Source organism: Dromiciops gliroides, chromosome 2, assembly GCF_019393635.1.
Source record: "Dromiciops gliroides isolate mDroGli1 chromosome 2, mDroGli1.pri, whole genome shotgun sequence".
NCBI lineage: Eukaryota > Metazoa > Chordata > Mammalia > Microbiotheria > Microbiotheriidae > Dromiciops > Dromiciops gliroides.
In genome coordinates this window covers 204,118,117-204,137,825 of record NC_057862.1, presented here as the reverse complement: position 1 = coordinate 204,137,825, position 19,709 = coordinate 204,118,117, and the positions used below count along the sequence as shown (strand labels likewise).

Sequence of the window (19,709 nt, the reverse complement as noted above, 5' to 3'; positions counted from 1 at the left end):
GTTCCCGTCATTTTTATTCAAACACTAACATGATTACAGCCAATTATATATTCACCAGTGTTCTTTATTTTAGAGTAATTGTACTTGTCACTAATAAAACACAGGCATAATGGATCGCTACTGTTCTGGATTTTCAAGCAATTTTGTATAATTTGATTGAATTATACATCTTATCTGCTACTTTTTATTTTTATATTGGGGATCCTATTTTCTTGAAAATTGCAGCTCTATGCCTGTTTTGTTGTTTCTCCAGTAACGTACACTTCGGTAACATTGATAAATAGAGTCCCTTTGAAATGTCGAAAATCAGCTGCTTCCCACTGTCTCCCCCTACACATGCACACACACAAACATACACATACATATACACACCCGTGCACATGCACACATGGCACCGTACCACACCCAGTGAAGACAGCAATGCGAAGAGGCTAGGACCTGAACTACGAGATGAGGTGAACTGCGGAAGAGCTTCAGGGTGTGCGCGTGTGTGCACACCCGGGCACGCCTGTGCTTTGCAAAATAGGAAGCCAGAAAGGTAACAAACACCCCAGACGCACCAACCTTCTTGAGTTGAGTGGTAGGACTTTATCATTTTCCTATAATGATTTTGTTGTCCGTCTTGGGCGTCCAACATGTTGGGACTAGTTGACCACAGATTTACGGGAGGGGAGGGGAGCTCGGGAGGGAGGAAGAAGAGGAGTGAAGTGTAATATTTACCAAGGGAAAAAAGGGGAATAGACAATATGGTGCAACTAAAATTGGATTGTGTGTGTACCTATGTATATATGCACATAATTACATAACTTCTAACACCCTAACCCTTCCTTCATATAGACACACGCAATTAGAACAATTATCTGTATACTATTGTTATATTGGTTTTGGTGTGAGTTATACATAGAAAAGCATTCCCCAAAAGTATCTAGAAATCTTCAGCAAAGCCAGGAAAGTAGGTATAAACACACCCTTAAGTAACACCAAAACAAATCAGCAAACTAAAGATTACAACGGGCACGAATCGATTTATTAAGGAATGCCTCCTTCCTTCACCAAGGACTCAAAGCAAAGTAGGAAGCTTGCTCCGAACAGTAACCCCCAGGTTCCTGCGATGTGACTTAACCCACATCGCTGGCAGTTGTAGCTGCAAGAGAAGTGATCTGAGTGTGGAACAAAATCTATCAATAACAACTACAAAATCCATGTAGACCTGGACCGAGCACTGACGATTCTAAACTTACAGCTGAAGCTCTGACTTAAGAGATGCAAGTGGGTGAGATGAGTCGAGGAATTGGCTTCATTTTTGTGTTAATTGCTACCAACCTGCACTCCAACAACTGAGGTGTTTTTTGTTTTTGTTTTTGTTTTTGTTTTTGTTTTTGTTTTTGTTTTTAATGGGAGAAAGATAACGAAAATCTATCTAGACTGTGAGCCTTTCCAGCCAAATCGATGTGGCTTTTGTGTGCATATAAACGAAGAGTTAGAGAAATATTTATCTACTGATTAATTTTTTTTTAAATCCCTAGTTCTTACTCTCTATGATTTTTTTTTTTACTACCTAACCTGTAGTTGATAGGTTAGCTTTATCTAGCCTGGGCACCGTACCTTACTTCCTCTAAGAAAAGCCAGCAGCCGAGTGGACCATACTTTGTACTGGGACTCGGGTAGCAGACATCAGATATCCAGGCTAAGCAGTTCCCTGCTTATCCCGATGTTTAGCTAAGAGGTAAAGGGTTCAGGTCTTGTTCATTGACTCTCCAGTGATGGGGCAAGGACCTCAGCATTTGGAAGAAGTCAACTAGGTGCTGTGCTAGAGCCCAAGAAATCTGGGCATCAGACCGCTTACTGAGACAGGAGGTTTTAACTCTAAAGACAGGAGGAGAGAAGACAAGAGGGACTGTCTTCCTCACTCTTCTGTTTTGTAGTTGAAAAACAGGTTAAGATTCAAGAAGAAAAGTAGTAATTTATAAGATTCTGATATCAGGGATCAAATTGGGGAGGGAGTAAATTCGCTCTCTCCCACCTTTCAATTACGGCAGATCCAGAAAAGAAAAAGTCATTTAGGCTTTTTTTTTAAAGAAAAATTAAGTCATTCTTGTAAAATTAAGGAATCGTGTTCTTTTGTTTTAAAAGGATAACAGAAAAAAGTTACTAGTGCCCTTTTCCACCTAGTGTCCAACCCACTAGATCACCAAAGCCCCTTTTCCCAAAGGCAGAAAGCTATAGAGAAAGCACAAGCAAGGTTGGGATGATTTTGACACCTTGGGAGGCAAAGCAGTCTCAAACATAATTGTGCCTACCAGTTAAAATCGTTTTTCAACTAGAATTTTCAACTACTTTTCCTTTAAAAACAAGAAAAACTATCTCCCCATCACCTTCCAATACACTGAGACTGCTGACCTTTTAGGTAAAAAGAAACAAAATAGTATTTCACTTTTTCTTTGATGTAAGATGTCTAGAGTGAAGAGTTTTAAGTGGGGGGAGGGGGAAAGCTAGGAAAAGAGCCTGAAACAGGGCCCTCTGTTTCTCTGTTCAGTGGGCTATCTGAGACAAAGAGAGAGAGAGAAGAACCCAGCTCCATCTCCACTTTTCCGGAGGGAGCTGGAAAGGAGTAAGGCTTTACGGCGCTTTAAGGGATTCAGGCCAACAAATTTAGGCACAGGGAAGGTATAGTTTTCAGGTGGGTATAGGAGAAGTGATGACTCTGGAAACTCTGCCCCCCACATGATTCAAATTGTTCAGCATGTAAGGATAAGGGAGTAAGGGAGAGAAGGGAAAGGGGGAAAAGAGAAAGGAAAGGAGAGGAGAGGAAAGAAGAGAATGATGAGAGAAAGATAAAGGGGAAGGAATAATTTTCCTTTTTATCTTCACTAAATACCTCACCCAAGTAACTTTTTTTTTAAAAATCCATCTGGAAATTATTTAATTTCTCCCATATTAACGACTCCTAAAAGATAATATTAATATTATTTCACAAGCAGCTAAATATGCATCCTGCCCCACACCCATAGCCTATGTATTTTTCTCTGAGCTCTATTTTTTCTCACATAGAACCTGAAGATGAAGGCAGAGAACTCTTTGTACTGAAAAAGAACTGGCTTTCAATGTACATTAATCAAATCTGGTAGCTATGATGGAGTTTGTATGGAAGCATAGGGTGGATAGAAGTTGAACCACATTTTAACAAAAATCTAACCAAGCCTGGAGATTCACTATAACCCATTTATATTGGGTTTACCCTTCTTCCTAACACCTGCATGAGTTTCTTGAATGTTTTGGAAAGTTGTAAAGAACTGGAGACTGGAGAGGAACCATTTTTGTCTGTCTCTCTGTCTCTGTCTCTGTCTCTCTCCTCAAATATCTTTCCAAAATGAGAGTTCATAGCACCAACTAGAAATTAAATGGAAGTTCCAGGTCATTAAAAACGAATGCAAGGAAAATAGCTCTGAATCTGACCACCTTAGGTCCAGGATGTTTTGCTTTCAGTCTCCTTTATTTAGGATTATTTTTTTCTCAGCACTCCTGCAGAGGAAAATTTATAGTAGCACTTTCCTAACTTGTTTTTGTTTATTTGTTTGTTTTTGCCAATCCTCATTTTCCCTTATATCTGGTTTACAATTACAGAAAAAATCTCCCATAGCTTTGTCTGTCACCTAAAACCACATTTTTTTTTTCTGTCTGTCTTTCTCTTGGGCTCTTATTCTGACCTTTCTGAAGGACAAGGTGGAAGCCAATCTTTAACTAGTAAGATGAGGGATCAGAATCTTTGAAATGTATTGGTTTATTTCATGGCCTCTAGAAGGCCTGGAAAGAGACTCTTTGCCACCTAGAGGGCAATTTCTTTCATGAAAATCTAGCAGAAAGCTAGAATGCATCTAGCTGCTACCGAGCTGGAGAAAGGGCAGAGGGAGAAGAGAGGAAGAAAACGGGGAGGAGGAGGAGGAGGAAGAGAAGGAGGAGGAGATGGTGTGGTGGTGGTGGTAAAAGTAGAGAAGAAAGAGAATTTCAGTGGTCTTATATAAAAGGAATTTTAAAACTTATAAAGAGTAGGGGTTATATGATCAGGGGTTTTATTAAGAAGAGTCTTAAAAGGACGAACAACCTTCCAAATCAAGGCACATTCATTCATTAGTCACTGGGTTGGAGTCATGTTGAGAATTTCTCAGTAACTGGTGTTTGCCTCCTATTTCTTCTCCCACGGTACCTGCTTTCCAAGGTCTTCGAGTGGACTCTGTTTCATGCCTACATACCTGCCTTCTGGAAGTGCAGAGATTCAAGTCAGCGGGAGAGAGGGGAGAGAGACCTGCCAGGGAAGCCCCATTGGTCATTGACGTGCCCGTTTTCTTTTCTTTTTAATCTTTGCCTCTTTTGGCTCCAAAATGTTTTCCCAGCCTACAGAAGTTAAACATTTCTCCTATCTCAAATAGGAGGCTCTCCCATAGATTTTTTTTTTTTCCCAAGCAAATTTGCCGGTGCCACAATGTTATGATGGAAGGATGCTGAAATGACAGGCCTCGTAGACGCTTGTCTTAATCATCGGCTTCTTAATTTAGTTTTAGTGCGGTGGGTTTGTGTGTGTGAGTGTGTGCGTGTGTGCGCGCGCTGAGAGCAGCCGCTGACAACCTGCAGCTCCCTAATGAGTGACGAGGCAGGGCTGCTGCAGCAAAGTAACACTCCCCTGGTGTGAAGACCTCTTACTGGGAAGTTTAGTTCACTACTGTTCTCGCAAACCTAATCGTATAACCTGTAACCAAAACCCACAGAAGAAGGATACAACACGCTAAAGAGTAACTTCTAATCACTAATGTTAGCACTGTTCCCAGCTGTTAGGGATTAGAGAGGAGTTGGCTGGAGAGAGGAGAGATCTCTTTTCAATGATCTATCTGGAGCGGGAAAAAAAACCGACCCTGGATACCTATGCAGGTCTACCTCCCACCCCGTGGAGATAGCATCTCGAGCTACGTCTTTGCAGACTACAGGGGGACAGCCTGCTCTCTAAGGATGGAGTCTAGCGAAATAGAAAGGCTTCTCCCTGAATTCTGCAGGTAACAGGAACCAAACAAGGGAAGCCCAGAACTAACGAGATAAATAGCAGCCCCTAAGGTATTTAATATGTCATCACTGAATGGTAAAATGAAATCTGCAGGCTCCTTACATGGACGCATAATGCTATCAAAACGTGGTTATTAAATACCAGTTACTCAAGGCTGATGAAACATAAATTTCTGAAGCGTTTCTTAGATTAGAACAGCTTTGCGAGGCCTGTAGAATATTCTGGGGGAAGGGAGATCGAAGGGAAGGGGAGGAGGGGAGAGAGTAAGGAAGGGAGAAATTTGCTGCTGCCCTTGTTTTTTATTCAATATAAGAGAACTTCATTATTCCTGAAAAAGGGGTGGGGGAAGGAAGGGGCGGGATTAAGGTAAGAATTTTTTTTTTAAATCAAATCAAAAGGAATTTTGTTCAGAGTAAGGTGGACTGAGTTAACTGGACAACGATGCTCTCTGTTTTCACCGGCTAATCACCACAGAGACGCAATGCCACCACTGCCGGTTAAAGAGTTCGGCCTAATATAAACAGTGAAGGGAGCAGAACGTTTCCCCGGTTTTTGTCCTATCTCTGAATCTTGTTTCAGGTGGAAGATGGATTCTGAGACCCAAAGTGTTCTGCTCCAGCACTTTCTATTTGGACAGTGCCTCTGTTTCAGGGTCCTTTTCATGGGTCTGCCAGAAGTAGTTTGAGCAAAAAGCCCTTTCTGAAATGTGGATCTTCTACTGAAAAACACCTACATGCATAAATATAAATAACATCAATATCCTCTCTTATTATATCGAAGAATAAATTGTAGTTTAAAATAATTAGGATTCAACTAGATATATTCGCAGAAACAACTAGCCTTTATTAGTTTGGCATGAGGTTTCATAAGGTGAATTAAAATGCCTATTATGTAAGTCAAAACATAATACTTAACTGACATGGATATATATTGTCACAACTAAAAATAAAGCTTCATTCTTAATGGAAGTCCAAGATTTTATTTTTAGTCAATAAGGCAGAGAGGAGACTAAAAGAAAATTATTGCATGTTGTCAATAATGCTTTTCTATCATTTTGTTACCAGTTTCCCCAATTCCAAAATGGAAAAAAAAATTAAATACTCATTTCCTCAAACTCACCCCCTTCAATTTCATCCAACACTGAAAAGTAATGTAAATGCTGCTTTGACCCCAGAAACACCTTAAAGCATTAAAAATTCAGTAGGCAGTGCTATAGCTACATTCAAGAAGTCTCCCTGTTTGCTGCTGAGCTTGGATTTGAATAAAATGTCCAATGTTAACAAACAATACCCACGTTTGGCACTTTGTGTATTAAATTGATCAAACAGATTTTAGGAGGCACAATGCACAATTTGTACAGACCTGATTGAGTTAATATAATATCAGCAAATTTTACATCGAAATGATTCTGTTTCTTTTCTTTGTGTTTAAAACCAGCACAGATTACAAATTTTAATGATCTGAAAATGTTTGGTATACAAAATCATGCTTATTTCAGTATTAGCAAAAACACAAGAAATTTTTCAACACAAACACCCAGCTGTGTCTATTTTAAAAGCAGTTCAATGACAGCTTGCACTTATGAGCATGCAATCAGCTAATTTCGCTTTTTTTTCTTCTGTGTTAATCAACACTTTCCTTCCTGCATATCAGAGTACAAATAGTATAGTTACTCCACATCAGTAAATGTTTACGTAACCTGTCCTTTCCCAAGAATCCGGTTACACCGAATCATTTCACGCTAGACCGACTACGAAAACGTACCGGGCCTGTCCACCTCAGAGGGAGCCCTGTGTACCATTATAAGTGATGATGAGAAGGGGGCATGGGGGAGGGGTGAAAGGGAGAGAAATAGGGAGGAGTAGAAGGAGGAATTGGGGGGGAGAGAAGGAAAGGGGAAGAAGGGAGGAGAAAGGGATAGGGAGGGATAAGAGTGGGGGAAGGGAGGGGTAGAGAAACGAGGTAGGAATCTGGGAGGAGTGGGGGAGAGAGTACTTAGTAAGTAGGGAGGAAGTAAATAGTGAAAAGGAAGCACACTGATCTTACCAGTCTGGGCCACTATATTAGTACTTCTGAAGAACTTCACCACTTTAGAGTCAATATATACTGTCATGCTAGTGCCAACCTTGACTTAAATAAACTACATGACATGTTTTATTAAGTGGAAACTTGACTTTAAACATTTTATAATTACTAATTTTCTTACGTTTAAAGTAGGGGGCACATAGGAGAAATAGGATAATTATATTAAAATGGTGTGAGGTCATTTAAGGTTAGCCCAATGTTTAGAGCTAGCTCATTGTATTCTGGATGGCAAAAGTTCATCATTGACCTAGTGTAATTGTCCTTATTTTTCGTCCCCTGCGGCTGCTTCTCTCTTACACACACATTCACACATAACATGATTATTTGGTGTTGGGCTGGGGAAAGGAACAATTCTTCAACCCCTAGTGCTGCATTTAGTATTTGTATTAGGGATGAGTTTAAAGTTTAGCCACCATATATACTCACTTATGTTTTTGTTATGGGAGGATTATGGGCCCGTTACCCCAACAGTTGTCTGGGGTCATTTTCTTTTAACATTTTCCTAAATACTAACTCAAATCAAATGCCAGGTTCTTTTCATCGTACCCCATGAGTTGATTAAGGTGAAAAAAATGCTCACATTACATGATTTATTTTTTTTATGTGGCCGGCAAAAAATATCCTTTCCATTCATGACTTTTCCCATACTCTCCCCCCTCCTTTCCTACTTCTTCTGTGCATCGCGTGTCAGCTCAGGGATGTGTGTGTGTGTGTGTGTGTGTGTGTGTGTGTGTGTGTGTGTGTGTGTGCGCGCGCGCGCGCGCGCGTGTTCGCGCGGGGGGGGGGTCAGTTAAAGCATCTTCTGGTCTGGATAATTAACACTAAATTCTAGAGCCTGGGAAGTGTTGGGCCCTAATCTTGAGTTTTATCTTTGGGTCAGAGTAAAGTCACTCTAGGAATTTCCACAATTCCTCCGTCCTCCAAAGGGACCTTCGGGGAATTTAAAATGCAAGTAACTGGATCTGAAGGGCCAAGATTTCCATATCCCGGATGAAACCTCCAACATGAATTGATTGTAGATGGGGATTATACTTAGGCGGGTAAATTAGGTTTTGAGACCAGTGGAAAATGAAAAATAGGGAAAGGAGGAAGGGAAGACAGAGGGAGAACTTATTAGGAAACATATATTCGTCCTTTTGGTACAATTTAAGGGAAACAAAGAGGGGAAAATCGAAAACACCTCCTGGGTAAATAGTTCCCGGACAACAGGGTCCCGACCCGATTACAAACTGAACCTTAATGAAGCCATAAAGAGGAAAAAGAACCAAGACAACCCCCGCGGTAATAAGAAGCCTGCGGGTTGGGGGTAGGCGGACTACACGCGCGCGCGCGCACACACACACACACACACACACACACACACACACACACACACACACACACACACACACACCATGTTTTTGGTTTTGGTTTTGGTTTTTTTACCTGGTTTATTTTGAGATTGTTTGTTTTGCTTTCTTTCTCTGAACCCCTCATTTCGGAAGACCCATGAAAGACGCTTAACACTGAGCTCCCCAACCCTCCAGTGCCCCAGAGGACGTCTTCCCCGGAAAAGAGGCTGCGTGCCGGACCCGAAGGCCCCGCAGAACTGCTCTGGGCTTCCCCGGCTGCCTGGCAAGACGCAAGGACCAAAGGCGCAGGAGCCGAGGAAGTAACCTTTCCTTTGCCCCTGTCTGTCCCTCCTCACTTCCTCCTCCTCTCTCCCTCGGAAAACTTCACTCAGACCCCCAGCCATACACAGGCGATAGGTCTATCCCTCTCCTAAATCACCCATGGTCTCTTTATACTGTTACCTACGGGGAGGGGGAGGAGGGGGGGGAGAATGCTAGGGTCTCAGAAATACATGACACCGTCAGGCAGGGCTGGCTCTGGAAAGTAGTGCCTCGCCTCTTCCTCCTCCATTTCCTGCTTTCCTCTTGTATCCGCTCCCTCCACTCTCACTCTCCACTCCCCTCCCTTTTTTTAAATGTTAAAAAAAAGGTACAAACTTTAATCAAGAAGAGAAAATATTGACGTACAAAACGAACAAGATCCAATACAGTGCGAAGGGGACCGGAAATGTGATATATTTGCTTTAAGAGGGGAATTTGGGATAAAAAGAGCTGGTAGGTTGGGAGGGGGCGTGAGAGGTGGGAGAAAGGATAAGGTGCCGTGGTGATGCGTCCTCCTGCCTGTATCCCTGCGCCGGCTGTGGCACTGGGTGGAGTGGGGGAGGAGAAGGGAGCAAGAAGGGGGAGGAAAGGAGGAGAGAAGGGAGGGTGAGAGGTGTGGGTGAAGAGAGAGGGGAAGGAATCTCGGGATTGGACGACCGAGAGAGAGACGCTCCCGCACGCCGCCGGCTCTGATTGGCCGACTGGTAGGAAAGGTTAAACCAAAAATTTTTTTACAGCCCTAGTGTGCGCCTGTAGCTCGGAAAATTAATTGTGGCTATAGCCGCCTCGATCGCTGTCTCCCCAGCCTCGCTGCCGTCGTTCCGGGACGCGCCCGCCTGGTCTCCCCCCCTTTGGGCTGCTGCTGCTGCTGCTGCTGTTACTGCTGCTGCTGCTGCAGCAGGAGGAGGAGGAGAAGGAGGAGGAGGAAGAGGAGGAGGAGGAAGCAAAAGGGGGGGCGGGGTGGGGGGAAGACCATGAAGTAGAGTTGGGAGCGAGAGAGCTTCACCCCCGGGGCGGTGGTTGTTTCTCTTTTCTTTCTTTCTTTCCTTTTTTTTTTTTTTTAAATTTCCTGAGGGGTGGTTGCTGCTTTTGCTACATGACTTGCCAGCGCCCGAGATTGCGGTCCAACTGCGCTGCTGCCGGTGCGCTCAGTGCTACTGCCGCTGCCGCCGCAAGTGCCACCCGCGCCCCGCTCGGCACCCTTCCGTCGCTGCTGCTGCCGCCGCCGTCGGTCCGCTCCCGCGCCCCCGCCGCTGCCGACACCACCATCACCGGTCCCGCGGGCGCAGCCACCGCCGCCGCTTCCCCCCCAGAATAGTGGGTGATGTTGGACATGGGAGATAGGAAAGAGGTGAAAATGATCCCAAAGTCCTCCTTCAGCATTAACAGCCTGGTGCCTGAGGCAGTGCAGAGCGACAACCACCACGCGGGCCACGGCCACCACAACAGCCACCACCCTCCGCCCCACCACCACCACCACCACGGCCACCACCATCACCATCACCCGCCGCCTCCACCTCCTCCCCAGCAGCAACAACCTCCTCAGCAACAGCAACAGCAGCAGCACCCCCCGCCACCCCAACCCCCTCAGGCCCCCCAGGCGCGCAGCGCCCCAGCCGATGACGATGAGGATAAGGGACCCCAGCAGCTTCTGCTTCCTCCACCCCCTCAGGGGGCCGCCTCAGCTGCTACCGCCTCGGCAGCCCTAGATGGGGCCAAAGCTGATGGGCTTGGGGGCAAGGGTGAGCCCGGCGGCGGAGGTGGCGGTGGGGCCGGAGACCTAGCCCCAGTTGGGCAGGAGGAGAAGGAGAAAGGGTCCGGGGGGGAGGAGAAGAAGGGGGCGGGTGAGGGCGGCAAGGACGGGGAGGGGGGCAAGGAAGGGGAGAAAAAGAACGGCAAGTACGAGAAGCCGCCCTTCAGTTATAATGCCCTCATCATGATGGCCATCCGCCAGAGCCCAGAGAAGCGCCTCACCCTCAACGGCATTTACGAGTTCATCATGAAGAACTTTCCTTACTACCGGGAGAACAAACAGGGCTGGCAAAACTCCATCCGCCACAACCTGTCCCTGAACAAGTGCTTCGTCAAGGTACCCCGCCACTATGACGACCCGGGCAAAGGGAACTATTGGATGCTGGACCCTTCAAGCGACGACGTGTTCATCGGGGGCACGACTGGCAAATTGCGCCGGAGATCTACTACATCCCGAGCTAAGCTGGCCTTCAAACGCGGAGCTAGGCTCACCTCCACCGGACTGACCTTCATGGATCGGGCGGGCTCTTTGTACTGGCCTATGTCTCCTTTCCTGTCCTTGCACCACCCCCGGGCTAGCAGCACTTTGAGTTACAATGGAACCACGTCCGCTTACCCCAGCCACCCCATGCCCTACAGCTCCGTGTTGACTCAGAACTCGCTGGGCAACAACCACTCCTTTTCCACTTCCAATGGGTTAAGTGTTGATAGACTCGTCAACGGGGAGATCCCTTATGCCACGCATCACCTTACGGCCGCTGCCCTGGCAGCCTCTGTGCCCTGCGGGCTGTCTGTCCCCTGCTCCGGGACCTATTCCCTAAACCCTTGCTCAGTCAATCTGCTGGCGGGACAGACAAGTTACTTTTTCCCCCATGTCCCTCACCCTTCAATGACTTCTCAAAGCAGCACTTCAATGACCGCCCGAGCCGCTTCCTCCTCCACGTCTCCGCAGGCGCCCTCCACCCTGCCCTGTGAGTCTTTAAGACCCTCTTTGCCAAGTTTTACAACGGGACTCTCTGGAGGACTTTCTGATTATTTCACACATCAAAATCAGGGGTCTTCTTCCAACCCTTTAATACATTAACATCCCTGGGACCAGACTGTAAGTGAACATTTTACACACATTTGCATTGTAAATGATAATTAAAAAATAAGTCCAGGTATTTTTTATTAAGTCCCCCATTTTCTGTACGTTTGTTCAGTCTTTAGGGTTGTTTATTATTCTAACAAGGTGTGGAGTGTCAGCGAGGTGCAATGTGGGGAGAATACATTGTAGACTATGAAGTTTGGAAGTCAAAATTATAGTAGAATGTGTATCTAAATAGTGACTGCTTTGCAATTTTTATTCAGACATGACAAGTCTATCACTACCACCATAATTTCCATGTTTGCAGTATTATAAGTTATCATGGATATACATGGTGGATGGAGACCTTGGAAAAACACTAAATTATGGGAAAAGTGGAAAAAGAGAAGTTTAAACTGTAATTTGTATTTTAAAATAATTAATAGTAAAGATTCCCAAGAAACGACATTTGGGCCATTTATTGTTTTGTCCTTTTCCTTAAGAAACTGGTTTTTTTTTTTTACTTTTAGACCAAAGATTGGGTTTTAGAAAATGCACTCGGTGAACTAAGTATTTCAAAGAGAAGCAAAAACAAAACAAACAAAACAAAAAAACACGTTTCAGTTCGCAGCACTGCCCGTTGAAATGAGTCAGAAGGGGACAAAATTAATGATTGCCTTCAGTTTGTGTTGTGTATATTTTGATGTATGTGGTCACTAACAGGTCACTTTTATTTTTCCTAAATGTAGTGAAATGTTAATACCTATTGTACTTATAGGTAAACCTTGCAAATATGTAACCTGTGTTGCGCCAATGCCGCATAAATTTGAGTGATTGTTAATGTCGTCTTAAAATTTCTTGATTGTGATACTGTGGTCATATGCCCGTGTTTGTCACTTACAAAAATGTTTACTATGAACACACAGAAATAAAAAATAGGCTAAATTCATATATACCTTGATAGTTTTGTCTCTTTTATTAAATAGAGCTAATCTACAAAAGATTAAAGTTATAAATAAATCAAAAGGATGGCTCTACAGGCCAGCCTTGGATTTTAATAGCTCCTTAGATTTAAATGGAAACTTTTTATACAAAAAAAAAACAAAAAAAAAGAAAAATAGTATTTTCCTCTAAATGGAATTAAACAAAAAAAAAGGAGCAGCAGGTTATTTGATTAACTCTAGTTATTTTTACTATAGACTTTTTCAGCGGATCTCTAAATTTCTATGTATACACAATTTATTAATTTATCTAGTGATATGTGTGCATAGATATTTACTCTGTTTATTTTCCATTCAATTGACAGAATGCTTACTTTTCTATTCACCTTGTTTCAGGCTTCAAAAATATTTATAGCCTCTGGCTGATTATATGTATATGTATATGTATATGGCTAGATAGCAATGACTATAATACACACATATTATATATATATGCATATGTAAGTATATGTGTATATATATATGTATGTATGTATGTATACAGAGAGATCCCTACAGTTCAGGGAGTATTTGCGCTTTTGATGCTGCAAACATTTTGTTTAATAATATTTGTATTTATAGTTTCTAAGTCAGCATTTATTTTTGTGGCTGTTTACCCACAATGAGAGTTCTAATAAAGATGTGCTAAAGTTGAAATACAGTTTTGCTGGAAGTGATCGCCTAATGTAATGACTTTACAGATCAATGCTTATATTTTCTTTCCAAATTCTCAGTTTTAATCTCTAGTTGTTCAGGTGCAAAAAGATGCCTCTCTTTTTTATACCCTTGAAATAAATATTTATTAGTTGCCTCTCTACAAATATGTTAGCAATTTTCAAATGGAAGTTTGTCCTATTTGCTTACACTGAGCCATACTTCTGTTTTAATTTGTGATGGAACCAAAAACAAACAAAAAACCAAAAAAGTTTCTTGATGAGTTTTTAGACAGTCTAAGTGTCACACCTGCTGAAAACAATTAGAAAACTTGAGCAAGAGGTTTACTATAACTAATTGGATCCCGTGGTGATTCTGTTGAGGACAAGTTGTTCATTTGTTACAATTGTATAGTCTGAAATGCGTTCTGCAGTAATGCAATAAGCTAGCTACTTCTTACAAAGGGCCCAATGAAAAATAATCTGTTCTGGAGATGTTATCTGGAAACACTTAAAGAGTTGAACTAAAAAAAAAAAAAGCCAAGGGGAGTAGAGGCCTCTAGAAGATTCAAATTTAAAATGCAGAATACTTGAATATTTAATTCTGTTTGTGGGGTGGAGGGAGGGAGGGAGAGAGAGAGAGAGAGAGAGAGAGAGAGAGAGAGAGAGAGAGAGAGAGAGAGAGAGAGAGAGAGAGATTTTTTCTATTGGAAATAACTCCACCCCAACAGATCTAAGAGAAGTATGTGGTTTTTTTGCTTTGCTTTGTTTTGTTTTGTTTTTTAAATGAGGGCTGGAAATAGTAAGGAAGAGATTCAATCAAATAGTCCAGAAAAAAAATTGTTCTTTGCTTTAAATCTAGATACGTCTAAATCGCTACTTTTAGGGATTCTGTTTTTTAATGAGTTGGTTACAGGTGAATACCATTCTTTTCAGTTCCACTACCCCAGAACGTAATGTGATAGGAACACATGTAAATATGTAATACACAAATAGTTTTCTTGATATGTCAACAGTAAAACATTAAATATATTAAAATTCGCAATTTTATTTTAAAGTAGTAATGAAACCCCAAATTCTAGAGCTAGGTAATGAGGGATTCTCATTTGCAGATTTGTGACCCAAACAAACTTAAAGGATTGCTTCTGCTTTTTTTATAGGATTGGAATACTGGGTTATTTAGCACTTTGCAATGGGTTTTATTGTTGAGAACTCTAGATACATATAGGAAATGTGTTTGGGCTGTACAAAGTTTAAACAATGAAGCTGAAGTCTTGTACTTAAGTAAAGGGATCTTAATATTACAAGAAAGGTTTTCTTATCACTGACGGGCCTTTTGATTTTGTTTTCATAAATATTTCCTTATTTGGGACAAAGATGACATTGCTGGAGTTTTGTTTTTGTTTTGTGTTCTTTTTCAAATGCATTTAGTGAATGAGATTTCAATGCCAAACACTGTGCTTTGAGATCAGTAGTAAACTGCTACCTAAGAAATTCAGGTGTTATTGAGTTCTTTATACTGATGGGAATTGAGGGCTGGGTGAGTGTTGATCCATACACATATCCAAGGCACCTTTATGGTGGTTTCATTGGAAGCAATTTATGATTTTCAAGTAGAAACTGGGGGAAATATACACACATATATATGTGCATATATCTGTATCTATGTACATATAAACAATAGAAATAGAAAGATAATTTGACAGGAGGCTCCTGAAGGCCTAAATATGCAAATTTCATTTACCTCAGTCTGCCCCCCTATTTCTTCTTAGAGCTATTGTTCCCTAGAAATCTTTTCACACATAGGCTAGACAGTCTGGTGTGGAATTTAAGACACTTTTACTTCAAAGAATTCACAAAATAATGTTGATCTTTGTTTTCATCAACCTTTATTGGGTAAAATCTCAAAGAAAAATTTTGGAAATTTATATTTAGCTATTTCAAATTAATGTGTTAGAGAAAAAAATTAAAATATTTCTTAATTTTTAATCCTGTTTGTATTTATTTAAACGTTTTAAAGAAATGAATTTATTACAAATATCCCTCAAAATGTGGTCAATGAATTAACTCAGATAGTAATTTCATAAACTTTAATATGACAATATGAAATGGAAAACTTTATATTTGAGTTAAACATTTAATTGGCCTTAATTTAAAGTTGATAAAGGTTAAAAGAGCATAAACCATCAAATTAATATTGTTAGTAAACCCAACCCATTTTTTATTTTTAAAATTGTTTAAAGACTCTGAAGTAGGCTATACCAAATAATCTTTCTTGCGCCACCATAAAATTATAAAAATGAATCTGAAGACTGAGGCCCTCAATGTTTAATGCATTCAGTTGCCTTATGGAGATTTCTTTCCTGTAGTTATGAACATCTATAGAAAATGAAGAATATAACAATGATTTTTTGCAGTTCTTTTTTCTTAAGTCTCGGCATTTTAATATTCTTTATTGTTCATTGATACTACTTCCCTGGGCTGGTTGTCTAACTCTAATATTTCACAAATAAAATCCTGAATATGTGTGTGCGTGTATGTGTGTATATATATACGCACACACATATGTATACACATATGGGTATATGTGTGTATATATGTATATACACGTATATACACAGAACTATGTAAAAAATGGTGTTTCCCCCAGCATAATTAGAGGGAAAATGCATAAATCCAAATGGCTTTGCTTCAGGAGAAAATTATTGCATGGAAGATGAATGGTTCAAGTACTAGGTTCTTGGGACTCAAGAAGAGATGGTGGTGAACTGGACGAGCAAAGGGTGAAGGTGAAGATCATTAGAGGTTCCAGCGCTGGCGGAGACTGTTGGGGTTGTGTTACTGTGCCTGGAGGGCGGGGTTCCCGTACACTTCCACCTCACTGGATAACCTGCGCTCAACTCTGCTCCAGCTTATTTCCAGACAGACTGGACCCTTCACCAAGAAAACGAACCCAGCCGTCTCACCTGGCAGCAGGGTAGGTGAAACATAAAAGAAAACCACCTCTTTTCATTACCCTCTTTCTGATGTAGAAAGAAAAAAAAGACATATCGAGTACACACACATCACTTTCATCTCCCTTCCCCAATAACTGTCATTATAACAAGGGTGTGGATATCTCCACCGCCCTATCTTCCAGTTATTTTCGCTTGTGATAAACGATTTCCCTTCTTCCAATCGTGCCCGTGCCCCTCAACCCTTGGTATATCAATCCAGTGCTTTCCTTTTCCTCCATAAAACCCTAACTTTTCTCTACTACACCGACGGTCAGTTGTAGTTTTTGATCTAGTGGGTGAAGTTTATGGGCTCCCGGGGGCGAAGGGAGTGTTACTCGAATGGTGATGAAGGGTCTGTGTGCATGTGTGTGTATGTGTATATATGTGTGCGGCCCTGTCTTTCCCCATCCTTCCCATTTCTATTTATCTTTCTAAGACGCTGCGAGGCATGGACTGCAAATCACTGGCGTAAAAGTCCCTGGCGCAGAGTGTGTCCCCTACCCACAGAATCGGTAAGTAGAAGGGGTTTCTTTGGGGGGGGGCGCTTTGAAGTTTGCTTGGGTACCCGATGTTTGACTGCAATATAAGCTAAGAGTTTGTGGTCTGGGGTCGATCTGTTGAATAGCAGGAGAAATTCCGGCAGCGGGCTTGAGAAGAAAGATACCTGCAATCTCCCCCTCCCCCCCGCCCCCGTTTTTCCTTTGTGGAAAAAAACAAAACAAAAACCAACTACTACATATTTCTAAGAAATGAGTGTACCCCTAACTTAGTAAGGAGAAGGAAGGAGGTGACTTTTGATCAAGTGGTGCTTGATCTTACTTTATCTTTAAAGAAATGTATTTAGTGGGAAGAACTTGGCTTTCTCGGCTCCCGGTCTCCAATTATCTTTCCACCACACTGGAGTAATCGCTGCTAGCACCAAGTTAACCCAACTCCTTGAAACAACCTCATTAAAAAAAAAAGTACATACAAGTTCTCTATCCCATCCTCTTACCTAACCCATATAATACTAACTAGCGCCAGCTGACCCAAATACATTTACAACCTTCCCTCCCTTCCCAATCCCTCCATTTCATCTGGTGCCTGAGGAAAGTGAATATTCCATTTGAAACCGAGATGGGCTTTACTGGGCTATGGGGCATTGGATACTCTGTGTGTGTGTGTGTGTGTGTGTGTGTGTGTGTGTGTGTGTGTGTGTGTGTGTGCGCGCGCGCGTGTAGGTATATGGATCGGCGATGGTCTCTACGTAGAGACATTTGCTCTTTTTGCCTTCGAAGTACTAGGAAAATGAGCACCAAGAGCCTTTAGTTTGAGTTTGTCCCTGGTGGGAATATCCCTGGTCTCGGCTTTGGGAATCTCAAGGAAATAATTGATTCTTAATGCATTCTTTGGAGGCAGCAGTGCACACTCGAGACCGTGGAGTTAAATAGAAACTGGGATGCAAAGAAATAGAGCCGAAGAAGGCATAACAATAAGGGTGTTTGGGGAGAGACATTGGTGTATTGAAAACTGAGATCGGTTTTTATTTTTGCTTCGCATCTAGTGTATTGAATAAAATAACAGGTGATATAGTGGCAGGGGCTGAGGCCATCCTAATTGTGGACCCCACAGTTTTATTTCTATTTCCCTTGCGTAAGAGTGGAAGGGAGGCCGAGTAGACTGATACTGTTTCTTTAGCTTCAGTCTGATGCTTGGCTGCGCTCTTCCTTTTTAGTCTAAGAATCAGCGGCAGGATTGCCACAGCGAGGCTGCACTGGGAGCAGCAAGGTGAGGGCGCTCTTGCCAAGGAGAAACCAAGTTTTCTGGTTTGGTCATTCGCACAGGCTCGATTTTCAGGTGGCAGGAAAATTGACTCTATAGAGCCGTGTAGGTTGATGGTGGTGGTGGTGGTGGTGGTGGTGGTGGTGTGTGCGTGTGTGTGTGTGTTTTAAGTCGATCCTCATTGTTTACACGGTGCCTATTTCAGATCTCTGCACTTATCTGCCAGTTGATAAAACTGTTTTCTCTGTGATAGACATCTTCTTCTCTCCTCCCCGCTCCCCACCCCCTCTGCCTTTTCGATTTCCACCCCATTTCCCTTTTCTAAGCTAACCTCTAGCAGTTCCAGTCTGGGACCTTATGGAAAAGAGAAGTTTCCCCAGGGTTGCCCTGGGGTAGGTTTCTTGTGTATGACTGGGCGGGGGGTAGGGGTGTGGGTAGGAGGAAACTGGGGGCGCCGTAGTGGGGGCGGGGGCAGTTTGTATTAAGAAGCTCAGTACCCGAAAGTACTGAGACAGGCAAAAGCACTTCAACTCGTTGCGCCCCCACCCACCTCCCCCACCCCGAGTCCCTCCCCCGTCCCTCAGCTTTCCCGCTTTCCTTTCACGGTTTGAGAATCAACCAGTAACTCATATGAGCTAGGAAAGGGTAACTAGAACACAATTAGTAGACCTCCAGAATTCGACTTGTAAACTGGCCTTCCCCCAAGTTACAGCATGGGAGAAAACAGAAACTAGGGATGTTAGCGGTAGAAGGGTATTGAGAAGAGAAACATAACAATGATTATTATTTGAAAAACAAAACACGGTTAATAGAGTTGGGTTTTTTGTTTTGCTTTGGGGGTTTCTTTTGTTGTTATTAATAATAATAATAATTATTATTATTATTGATCCGAGAGCCTTTCTGCTGCCTTTTGTTGAATGCGGGTCAGGGGTACCCATTTTTTCTTGTCTGTGGCCTTGCTCAGTGGTCTTTCCAGGTTAGGGGAAAAGTCATGGACATTGTTGACAGCACGCTGTAAGATTTTTATTTTTATTTTTATTTTTGCGATATTCTGAGTGCTACTGGAGGTTCAGTGACAGGGCCAAATGGAATCTCGATTTTGGCTTAAGTTTAATTTTTAGTTTCATCTAGAAGGAGCTTGTGATATTCATAAGAGGCAAATTTCCTCGGTTCTGTGGGATCGACGCTTCTAGTGCCCTTAATTCTATTTCTTTCATCTTTGAAATCGAGAATACTCTTTCATTGTAAAATACCTTTTCTGGATCTCGAGTCTGGGTGGAGCATATTTTTCATCCTTATGATCGATCAGGATTTTGGGAAGCTTAGCAACATTGGGGAGAGTTTTCTTGGGGTCGTTTCATTTCCCTCACTCTGGGGTTAACTTTAATGATGGGATAGTCGGCATTGAAAGTTAAATTAGCTGTTACATTAACCGCAGACAATGACTAATCATATTCTTCTTTGGGTCTTACTCCTCCCTCCCTCTGCTCGGCTGTTTGGAAAATAGAGGAAACATGGGAACTTTGACTGTTTGGTCCTTCAATATTAGTAGGTATATCCCAATAAGTGAGAAGGTGAGGCAAATGGAAAAGATCGCGTTCAGAAAAGTTTTGCTTGCTTAAATAGCAACTATACTTTTGTTTAGGTTTGGGTTTCTGAGGGACCATGATGTGAAATAGTATTAATATGACACAACATTTTTTATTTGGAG

At 42.3% G+C, this 19,709-nt stretch overlaps 2 protein-coding genes across 2 annotated transcripts; both read left to right on the top strand.

Moving 5' to 3' along the window:
* Positions 1-380: 380 nt before the first annotated feature.
* LOC122738572 lies at positions 381-9,729 on the top strand. The gene is made up of 2 exons (XM_043980574.1): positions 381-538; positions 8,665-9,729. Exons 1-2 carry the CDS (start codon positions 381-383, stop codon positions 9,149-9,151), a joined length of 645 nt encoding a protein of 214 aa, XP_043836509.1. The 3' UTR covers positions 9,152-9,729.
* Positions 9,730-9,748: 19 nt separating this feature from the next.
* FOXG1 (forkhead box G1) lies at positions 9,749-15,192 on the top strand. Its single transcript, XM_043986684.1, has one exon. It carries the CDS (start codon positions 10,115-10,117, stop codon positions 11,624-11,626), a length of 1,512 nt encoding a protein of 503 aa, XP_043842619.1. The 5' UTR covers positions 9,749-10,114; the 3' UTR covers positions 11,627-15,192.
* The last annotated feature ends 4,517 nt before the right edge of the window (positions 15,193-19,709 follow it).